Raw genomic sequence first — 10,845 nt, forward strand, 5'->3', positions numbered from 1 at the left:
CTGGGAGGTCGCACGGGCACGCTGCCAGAGGAAGGGCTCCAGTGGGGCGAGAACCAAATGTGACACGGGTAGTACCTGCTCTCGTCCTCCCCTGAACTTTGTTGCAGCCATGGAGGAGTTTGGAATAATCTTTAGCTCCTCTGGGACAAAAGTGGTAGGATAATGTCGTGTTATTGTAATTATAACAGTATATTCTAATGTCACGTGTTACTGCCTGGTTTTAGTTGTTCAGCAGAACAGCAGCGGCACCCCTGCCCCTAAGCAGTCCTTAGGCAATGGAGCGGTGTTAAGAGAAATTGTGAGCCCCTCTGAGTTAGTGGTCTTCTTCTGAGGAAGCTCGGTGGTCACCTATCGGCGATAATTCTAACAATGCAGCGAGCGGCTCACCGTTTGTAAAGGTGAGCTTTGTAAAGGTCTAACCCTCTCCTTCGTCCTGCTGAGCTCTTTTCCTCAGTAGAGAGCACAGCCTGCTTGCACTGTGAGTGCAAAACCCTGGTGACAGCACTCAAGTGGTTACTTTTCCTCTGCTTTGCTTTGGTTTTATATTTATCTGTTAAGGATAAAACATGCTCGGTGCTGTGAAGGTGTGCTGCCTGGCTCTGGAGGTGGGAGCCTGGGCATTCCCAAAGCAGCTGCTTTCTCACGCCTGGAAACTCTGCGGCAGCTCCCAGGCTGGCTCGTGAGACCCCAGGACCAGTGACGAGTGGGGCTGCTGCCATGCTGCTCGTGGAAAGACGAGTGGTCCCACTGAGCATGAAGTTAATGTGGAAGCATTAGTGGTCTTGGCCCAAGAGAAAGTAATTATTTTAATCGTCTTGTGACTGTGCAGTGTGAAACGGGAGAAGATGTGTAATGATACATACCATACGCTGGGTACATTTTATAAAGATAAAAGTCCCAGCAGACAGACTAGGGCTCAGACTAGCTTAACTTCAAGGAATACCCGCGCTCCTTCCTCATAGCTTTTATGTATTGACATATTGTCAAAATTAAATTAAGCTACAGACTCCTATACAAGAAGATTTCCTTGAGCAGCTGGCCTTGGTTGACACCAGTAAGATCACTGTGATGCGGAAGCATCAGTATGCAAACCTGATTTGGGGCTATTGCACCTGAAGGTGTATTTTTCCTCTGAAAGAGTAAGTTTTGGGGCTTGAAAAGAGATACTGGCGTGGCTTTGTTTCAGACTGAATGCTCGATCTGTTGCCTTCAGAGGCACTGGTAGGGATCACAGACCTTTGCTGCTTCATTTGTTTTATTGTTGGATCTTGTTTCGGTTCTTTGAGATGAGAAATCACAATCTTAGGCTAATAGTTTTCACTGGTGCTTTTTTTTGCCTTTTTGAGAAATGCAAACTCCCCTGCTCTTTGCTGGGGATAGTGAGATCTATGTGAACCGCAGCAGCAGCATGGGTGGGTTGAGGCTGGGATTGTAAAATGCCTTGGAGAGAGAGAGTGCCTTGTGTGCTGCCTCTGGTCTGCTCTGGATGCCTCTTGCTAGTGCTGGGAGAGGCTTTGAGGGGTGCTGGGAGACCTCACAGCTCCAGCTGGCGTGGGAAGGATGGGTACCGTTGCAGGCAGCCATACGTTACTTTGGTGGCTGCTGCGGCATGATCCACACACAGCTGGATTCCCAGGATTGTCATATTGGGGCTGAATTTTATATCACTGCAGCCCAGTTCAGGAGGACACCCAAATATAGGGGTTGCTTTTAAACTCCAGGCAAGCCTTGGTGCTTGCTTTAAGGTAACCATCCTGACCCAGGGCGCAAGGTTAGAGCTGAGGTCCTGGCTGCGTGGTGGAGGTAAAGTTAGCTGCAGAGAAGGAGCTGCGTCTTGGTGCAGGGAACCCACAGCATCCCCTGGCAGTCCCAGTTCCCAAGACTGTCTCAGTAATTCTCTTTGTCTCCAACTTTTTTTTTTATGATTCCTCCCTTTTGTGCTTCAATAACATGATTTTGTTACTTTAAAGTAAAAAAGTGAAGCTACTCAGTAGCTGTGTTTCCAGAGCGTAGATCTGAGACGAAGGAGTAAGGCTGCATTGCATCCTTAAACGTTCAATGAAACTACGAATGCCCTGGAGAACGCTCCAGGCTGGACAAAGTCCAGGCTGTGCTGTGCTGTTACTCCCTTGTTTTATTCTTTTAGGGCTTTGTACTCCCAACCAGAAAGAAATGTGTATTTCACAGGGATGTCAGCATCAAAATAAGCATATAAAAGTGCTTTGCATGTAAACGCTTTAAAAATAAAACTGCTACTGTACCCATGTAAGATTGTTCAAGCTATCTTGAGTGTCACTAAGCTATACAGAATCGTATGCTCCAGTATACACATACGTGTTTGGGGGAGAATTGGAAAATTAAACCCAGTGTTGTCTGCTGATGAACAGACCCATCCTTCTGCAGTGTAAGAGGAAAATCAGCCACTGCAGCCAACGCTGAACCATAAATCAGAAGGTTTTATTTTTTTTATTCATAGTTCATATAAAAAAAATGTTTTTGAAGAAACAGGATGGTAACTACACCTTGATTTTCCATGAAATTTTTTCATTTAAAAAAAAAAGTATGATTTTCTCCCAAATGAAAGACTTTTGTAACAGCTTAAATCAAAAGGTTGACACTTTGAATTTCTTCTTATAGAGACTTCGACGTGACCTTAGTAGTCAAAAGGGCCTTTCTGATTTTATCTAGCCAAGTCACTGTGCCCATTTATTTTGGATATTGACCTCACTGCAATTAGTCATCATTGAAGCTACAAAATACAGCATGTTGGATGATACAGCAAACATGAGCCAGATCCTCAGATCTTTTGGTCTGTTAGTCCACTTGTACGCTTCCCTTCGTGGGCAGAAGTCCTGGTCTAGGTTACAAGGTTATGGCGTTACTGGGTTTCTCTAGTGAACTCCATTCTAATGTGCTTTTTCCCTGATACTCAGTTTTGTCTCCAGAGCAGTGAACCTCCAGTGAGAAATTTGCAAGCCACAAAATGCTTCTTAATCCTGAATGATGATGAATTTTTGCTTCCTGCCTTCTCCAGGATGCAGCAGCAGAACGTTGCCCAGGTCTGCTGGGGGTGACCTGTGGGTAACACCATCCTGGTGGCACCAGAGAGCTGAGCCCAGGCTGAACACACCATGGGAGCAAACACCTCCAGCAAGTCACCACCTTTCAACGAAAATGAAGATGGTAAGAGCTTTTCCTAGTTGTTGTCTGGGGCTGCAAAGTCCACCAGCGCAGCAACTGTGACTCTGAGAGTCGCCGCCAGCTCCCGTGCTGGGGTTGCAAACACCCAGATGTCTTGGTTAAGCAAGGGTGTGTCAAGGTCTGCAGCAGCAGCATGCCCTTGGTCTCCTGCAGAGCCGTGGTCAGATGCCAGGTGGTCCTTTTGCCTCCCCTCTCTGTGGCTGGGCACTGGGACAATAACTGTTGGCAGAGGTTTGGTTCTGAGATATCTCTGGGACACTGCCAGGCACTCCGAGGGCTGGGAAGAAACGCTGCTGTTCTGGAGGCAGAGGATGTTCTGGAGATCACAGCACAAAGAGGATTGGTATGAAGCATGGTGGGAAGATAGGTTGAGCGATGCGTGTTCCCATCCCTGCTTTGGGCTTGGTGGGAGGGCCACCAAGAGAGACTCGGGCAGCAGCAGCAGAAGTGGAGGTTCCTGGTGACTGCCCAGCTGGGCAGCTCTACCCCTTGGCATGGGGAGACCAGCACATGGGCTGGAAAAGGAGGATACATTGCTGAGAGCAGTACTGGAGGCCAGTGTCACTGTGCTGCCAAGATTATAGAGACAGTCATTAAAAGATTGTTCCATAAATATATTTCCTCTTGCATGAGTCAGCTTGCTAACTTATGGGCTTTCACCTGGGTACAGTTATAAAATGCATATGTAGATAAATGCAAATGCCTACAAATAAAAGTAAAATATATGAGAACCTAGATGACACATAAACTGCTGTCCCGAAGGTAAGAACTCCAGTCAGGGAGGGTGTAATCCTGATGACTGGGGAGGCAAGGGGGAAAGGAGGGGACATTGGCCAAAACCTGGTCTTTCTCACTCAGCTCCTTGGGGAAGAGGTCTTGCGGAGGAACACGCGGTGATTATATCCCAAGTAGCACCGTTACTGCTCGTGGCACAGCAGTCTCCTGCCCCGGGCCGTGACCATCCTGCTGGCCGGTGTCCGTGCACAGGGGCTGATGCACACTGCTGCTTGGGGAAGGGAAAAGTGACTGTGCAGCAGCGTGTTCCCCTTGCTGTCCCAAACCACCCTGCTGTGATCCCGCCCTTCCCTCTGCGCTTCAATTTGTTGTCCCACAGAGAAGATTTTGCGCTTTGGGGTCTGTGTTTGCCTGGGCGCAAAGGGAGCCGGCGAATCGCTCCGTCCTCACGCTCCGTGCTGCTGCGCCCACAATGCCAGCTGCCTGTGTGTGGCTGTTTGGCTAAACTGGCTGTTGTTCCCAAATGGATAATACAACTGCTTGTGGTTTTATTTTGCATTTCATATTTTTTTATAGTTTCTTTAATGCAAAAGAAATCCGTGCTGCAAGGTTTTCCTGGTGATTTTATTCCTGGTGCATCTAAATGCTCAGCATTGGCATCTCTCATCAATAACTACCTGTGCTAGCTCAGGTTGACATTCCTGATCACCTTCCCCGGGGTGATATGTCCTGGCTGTGAGACTGACTGTAACAAATTGAATTTTCATTGGGGTGGCTGATCTCTCTGCTGAGTCTTTCTCTGGGTTTGACACGGCTTTGTGCGGTATCAGCTCCCGTGACTGAGAAATAAATAACCCCCCGAGCAATGCAGTGACCTGTGCAGGGTGACTGTCCTTGGGGCAGTAAATCTCCTCGGACGGGTGATTTCTTATGAGAGCCAGTTCTGCGCTTGGAAAGGGCTTGGTTTTGGCAAACAAAACCTGACAGCATGTGAAATCCCTGTTAGCTCTGTGGCGAAGGGCACTGGGCTTTCCCAGTGTGAAGTGCCATACCCCGTGCTCAGTGCATTTGTGTGTCGTGCTGGCAAGTCAAGGGAAAGGCCCAGTCCTGACCACCTCAAGGGGTTCAGTGTTGAGCTGTTGGGTTTCAGTAGGCTTCGGGGTCACCCTTGCACCCAGATACAGTGTCCAGACCGGTGCAGTTGGGCTTTCATCGCCCTGCCCAAATTTAAAAAGCAGTAGCAGAGTGTTTCTCTAATTAGTCATATTTTATTATACTGGGGGGAGAGAAACCCAGCTGAAATGCTGATGTCCCCTATTACCTTCTCCATTATCTTGGCAAATTTGTGACCAGAGACTGTATCACCTTAGATGTCACAATCTTGTCCTTATTCTAATTTCAATTAAAATTGAGATGAATTAAGTGCTGCTGGGTACAGCAGGAAGCAGCACAGCAGCTCTGCTGCTCCGCGGCGCTGGCAGTCGCTTCACCGGGCTGCAGCCAGCAGAGAGCGGTCCCACCTCCTCGGCTCTGCCATAGAGAGATTTTTTCCTTTGGGACCTGTGTGAATATAAACAGCAATAGTGGGGATGGTGTAAGTGCTCTGGTACCAGGAAGGCACCTGATTCTTCCCAGCCCAAATGCCACCTCTGGCAGTGCGGTGCTGCATCTGCTGGCCGGGCAGTTGTCTGCCAGATGCTGCTCGCTGGGAGCGTTGCTGGGACCCACTGCCGGGGGAGGCGGGAGGAGGAAGCGTCTCGGTCGAACACGTGCTTTGCCGTTCCACCAAAAAATTGCATCTGCTTGTCAGAGAACCATGCTGTAATGTTCAGTGATTTAATACTACCTCTCAGTTTGCTTAAAAATTAAAAAAAAGAATTGGAGACTACTTGGGTGGTTGCAACAAGGTGTAACCTTTTGCAAAACAGGGTTGTTTCAGAGCTGCCTTGAGGGTGAAAACATCTGGATTTGTATTGTGCCATAGTGTTCTGCATAGCCGTGGGCAAACTACTTCACCTTCCTGTGCCTCCGTTCTTCAGCAGTGGGCTCCCTTCTCCCCCCACAGCTCAGCTGTTCGCTCCGTGGAGCGTGGACCACCTTCTGCCGTGCAGAGATGGGTGGCACACGATAGGGCAGCAGGGCTGATGCCTTGCTCGGGCTCCTGTCACCCTTCGATATGCACACATAGTCATAGCACCTCTTGCATGTTTTTCCAAATCACTGTTGCTATAATGTGACTATTTTCTGTGGCACCGTGATTTTTAAAAATTTTTTTTATTTATTTATTTTTGAGATTAACTTCTCAAAGGGGCTTTATGTGCCTCTGGCTGAAGTGGGATGGCAGCATTATTTTTCTCTGAGCGTTTCCTCTGAACAGGCACAGTTGTGGATAATAAGCTAGTGAGATGAAAAGAAAATGTAATAACCAGACAGAAGTTCAGTTCTGCAAGGTGATCTCCCCTCCCAGTGTGGTCAGGATGAGACCGTGTTAAAAGCTGGATCTTGTTTGTGCTGCTTCTGGGCAAAAGGGTGTGGAATGCATCCTGGAGCATGGTAGCCAGATATTCTCCCCAGCTGGCCAAATTTATTGGAAGATAGGAGAGAAGGAGGGGGGTGGGGGGTGGGGGGATGTGGAAATACAATGAAAATGGGGGAAATGACAGTGACAAAAGGAAGACGACTCATAACAGACCATGCGGTATGGTGCAAGCTGTGCTGGGGTGGGCGACAGGGATGGGAGGACCTGAGCCCCCGAATCATTGACTTCCACTTGATGGATGGAGTTCGGGGGCTTTGGCAGGGTTGACTTGTCTCTGATGAGGACGCTTTGCATGGCTAGTTAGGTTCTGTGTTTTTTATCTAAATATCCTTCCTTGAACCTGGGTTTAGAAATACAACCCCTGCTTTCAAAATGCTTTTTCATGCTTATGCTTCAGTTGGTTCTTTATAGCACTCATATTATCTTCCTTGGCATCTCTTAAACATAATTTGTCTGAGTTGGCATATCACATGAATTTTCTCTCTGAAGGGCAAACGCTTTGGCTTTTTCATTGCTTTAGATGCCATCAGGCAGTGAAATGAGGCTTGTCAAATCCATAGATGTGGATTCAGGATGAAGAGTGTGGGTTTGGTTCCTTTTTTGGATGCCACAAATTTCAGTTCTCTTTGGAAGTGAGACTCTGGACTGGCTCGCGTGAGAATCGGGGATGGTAGCAGAGCTAAACCAGAGAGAGGTTAAAACGTGGTCGTACCTAGTTTGAGAGTCTTGAATGAAAAGTATGCAATGGATGGAGTTCGGGGGCTTTGGCAGGGTTGACTTGTCTCTGATGAGGACGCTTTGCATGGCTAGTTAGGTTCTGTGTTTTTTATCTAAATATCCTTCCTTGAACCTGGGTTTAGAAATACAACCCCTGCTTTCAAAATGCTTTTTCATGCTTATGCTTCAGTTGGTTCTTTATAGCACTCATATTATCTTCCTTGGCATCTCTTAAACATAATTTGTCTGAGTTGGCATATCACATGAATTTTCTCTCTGAAGGGCAAACGCTTTGGCTTTTTCATTGCTTTAGATGCCATCAGGCAGTGAAATGAGGCTTGTCAAATCCATAGATGTGGATTCAGGATGAAGAGTGTGGGTTTGGTTCCTTTTTTGGATGCCACAAATTTCAGTTCTCTTTGGAAGTGAGACTCTGGACTGGCTCGCGTGAGAATCGGGGATGGTAGCAGAGCTAAACCAGAGAGAGGTTAAAACGTGGTCGTACCTAGTTTGAGAGTCTTGAATGAAAAGTATGCAATTTAGCTTTCTCACAACCAGCTGTTATAGTCCCCTGTTTAAAATATGAATGAAAACATTAATATTAAAAGACAAGGAGGTAGAGGGTGTTAATGTGTTCATGAAAGTATTCCTATTAAAAGACAATAGAGGTAGGGGGTGTTAACATGCAAAATCCAGCTGCTGGCTTAACTCCTCTGGATTTGCAGCTGTTCCAGATGTTAACATCTGACTGGACCTCTGCGTTTCGTGGTCTGCCCCCCTCTCGCAGAGCCCCGTGCAGGGTCCCAGAACCTGGGACCTGAAACTCCCCTCTCCCTGCAGTTGCTCCTGCAGCCAACCTCTCCATCGCAGGCACGGGGGGCTGCTTTCCCCTCTCATTTTGCCCTGCGGGTGATAAAGCATCTTCACTCTCCCTTTTTATTCTGCAGGTATCCTTCTCTCAGATGGTCTTAGTGGTTAATAGATTGGGTTAAACTCAATTTTTATCAATTTGTATTTAGCTCTGATATGTGCAGCTGTTGTTCCAGGTTTGAAAAAGGGCTTCCGTGCCTAAAAGCCTGTCTTTTTTCCAAGCGCTGTAGCTGGAAACCATAAGCTTTGCTTTGGCTAGATCGTGGCATCCTACCTGAAAACAAGCGGCAATGAAAAGGACACATCTTTTAATTTAGTGTGCCTGTTTTAAAAACTTATTCTGATCATGGGTTACCCAGTGGGTATTACTCTCCTGGCCAGGTATGCAGTGGCTCTTCAGTGGCTCTTTTCAGCTTTTTTTTTTTTCTTGGAAGAAATTTGGGCAGGCTCAGTGCACCATATGGCAGTTTGGTGACCCTCATGCATCATGTTTATGCTGAATGAAACCCAGTCTGCTGGTTAATTTCTTTGGAAAATGCATCCATTTTCTTAAAAAAAAAAACAAAAAACAACCAAACAAAAAAGCCCCCAAAAAAACCAAAAGCCAACCCACTAGCAAAGTATGAGTGCACTTTCCTACAATTGTGTGGTGGCAAGGATCTAGTGCATGTCTCGCCTGTTATCGTGGTATTAGCTTAGAGGCAGGACGTGTCCCAAGGAAAATGGGTTTATTTCTGACTGGTATCATGCACAAGTCTGTAACGAGGAGGATTCGTCTGTCGCTGTGGCGGTGATTAACCGCAGCTTCCTTGCTGGCAATCTCATCTGATAAAACACCTCGTGGCTTCCGTGCCATTCAGTTCAGTTAATGAAGAAAGCAGCAGATGACCATTATGTTGAGAGCGGCACTTTTCAAGATAACCTGTGGTCTCAGAAAGCACGGAGAGGAAGAGCTCTGTAGCCTGAAGCACAAGTTGCTCACGCGCCAGCGTTTCTGTGAAAACAAAAGTTCAAAGTGGCTGTGGCTGTTCCCTCCCCAGGTGACCAAACCCTTGGTGTGTGGGTCCAGTACTGGCTTTAGTGCCTGGCACAGCCGGAGCCTGAGTACATCCAAGCGCTCTGTTACGGTAAGAGTCATCCGGGAAGATGTGAGCAGGCTACAGCCCAGTTCTCCAGCGCTGCTGGAGCTGCGGGCCATGGCAGAGCGAGGGAGCTGGGGGGCTCGGCACACTCAGAACTGCCTGCTCAGGGATGGGGTGAACGTAACTGAAGTATTTCAAGTCAGCCTGAGAGGGCAACACCAGTGGCACCTGATGGAGCTACGAGGCAGGAATTTCATGCATGATGTCCGCTTAGAGCCTGTGCCTTGGAAGGACCCCATCGGCAGCCTGCAGTGAGCACCAGGTCAGCTTTGGTAGCCCAGCCCAGCCTGTGGTTTGACAGCCTGGAGCTGCAGACTGTGGCTGGAAAGGCACCTATGGGTGCCTGAGGCTGCTGTCGGCAGACAAGCACAGGCATAACTGCGTTTCTTTGTACAGCGGGTGCTTCCGTTCTTATTTCCCTTGAAGCTGAAAGGTAAAGAGGCCTTGAGGTTTTCCTCTTGTTTAGCAAAGTGCCAGAGGCGGTGTGAAGTCTTGTCTGGTGGCAGAACATCCCGCTGTTTGTGCTGGTGTAAGGTAATGATGGTGACAGCCCCAAGTCTGGGAGGCTGGGGTGTTGCAAAGGACGGGTGTTTCTGAGAGCCCAACCTGCCCGTGAGACCTGGACACCTGCACTGAGAGTAGCGTGGCCAGTTGCCTTCCGAGATGGTCATGAAACCAGCTGGTGTCGGTCGGCCGCAGGAGGGAATGGACGCTGCCGCAGGGTGTGCAAGGCAGAGGTGGGCTCAGTGTTTGCCCATTCCTGTGGCCCTCGCGGGGGGACAGCATGCCCTCGTGGCCCCATGCTGGCTGCCAGCAGCCACAACACCAGCCCACAGGGTCCAGCCCCTTCTGCCAGCAGGGAAACAAGAGGGGCACGAAGCACAAACTCTGCGATTTCAAGCCCATTACATTGGTAGCATTTCTCAGTTCTAGGGGTCACACTAATTAAAGCTGATGAGTTGTTATAAATTGATCAGAGGCCTTTTTCTGATGCCCTGAGTGAGCGTTTCGATGCGGTTTGGTTCAGCCAGCAGCGGCTGATTAAGGAGCAGGTCCCCGAGCGTTTCCTTAGCTGATGGGCACAGCACTGCTGCACCAGCGTCTTGGAGAAGCATTAGCAGGATTCAGAGCATTCAGCTCGGTCATCATTGCTATGGTAGCTCAGCCAGCAATCGGCAGCAGGGTTTGAACCCAGTACAGTTAATCTGCGTTTGCTGTGTGGTAATTTGATTTGCTGTTTCTCTGGATCTATTTATTGCCGGAGATGAAACACAGGCAGCTTCATCCTGGCTGATCAGAAACACTTGATGCGTAGGGCCCTTCAGATTAGCACTTTAAAACATCCTCCCTTGCTGTGCAGATGTCTGCCTCCCAGCCCCATCTCCATCCAGAGGCCAGAAGGGAAAGTGAAATGCATGTTCACGTTCCTCCCTCCCCGCTTCAAGGCACGGCCTGCAAATCTGCTGCTCTTCAGTCTCCCTTCTGAGCAGAAGCAGCCGTTCTGCAGGCTGAGGGGCAGCGAGGCTTGCAGCCAGGGTTGCCGTGTTTATCTTGCACAGCTATCGAACGGCTGTCTAGAAATACCACAGGGGTACAGAGATCCAGCTGCCCATTTACGTCTTCACATGGTATAAATGTTGG

At 48.5% G+C, this 10,845-nt stretch overlaps 1 protein-coding gene across 1 annotated transcript in view; it reads left to right on the forward strand.

The window, feature by feature from the left end:
* Window positions 1-3,131: 3,131 nt before the first annotated feature.
* LOC104124481 (serine/threonine-protein kinase 32A) overlaps window positions 3,132-10,845 on the forward strand; it is a 33,168-nt gene continuing 25,454 nt past the window's right edge. Inside the window, exon 1 of the mRNA XM_009636822.2 lies at window positions 3,132-3,183. Coding sequence (XP_009635117.2) covers window positions 3,132-3,183 — 52 coding nt within the window. The remainder of the gene's footprint in view (window positions 3,184-10,845) is intronic.

Source organism: Egretta garzetta, unplaced genomic scaffold (assembly GCF_000687185.1).
Source record: "Egretta garzetta isolate BGI_Z169 unplaced genomic scaffold, ASM68718v1 scaffold1154, whole genome shotgun sequence".
In the NCBI taxonomy this organism is placed as follows: domain Eukaryota; kingdom Metazoa; phylum Chordata; class Aves; order Pelecaniformes; family Ardeidae; genus Egretta; species Egretta garzetta.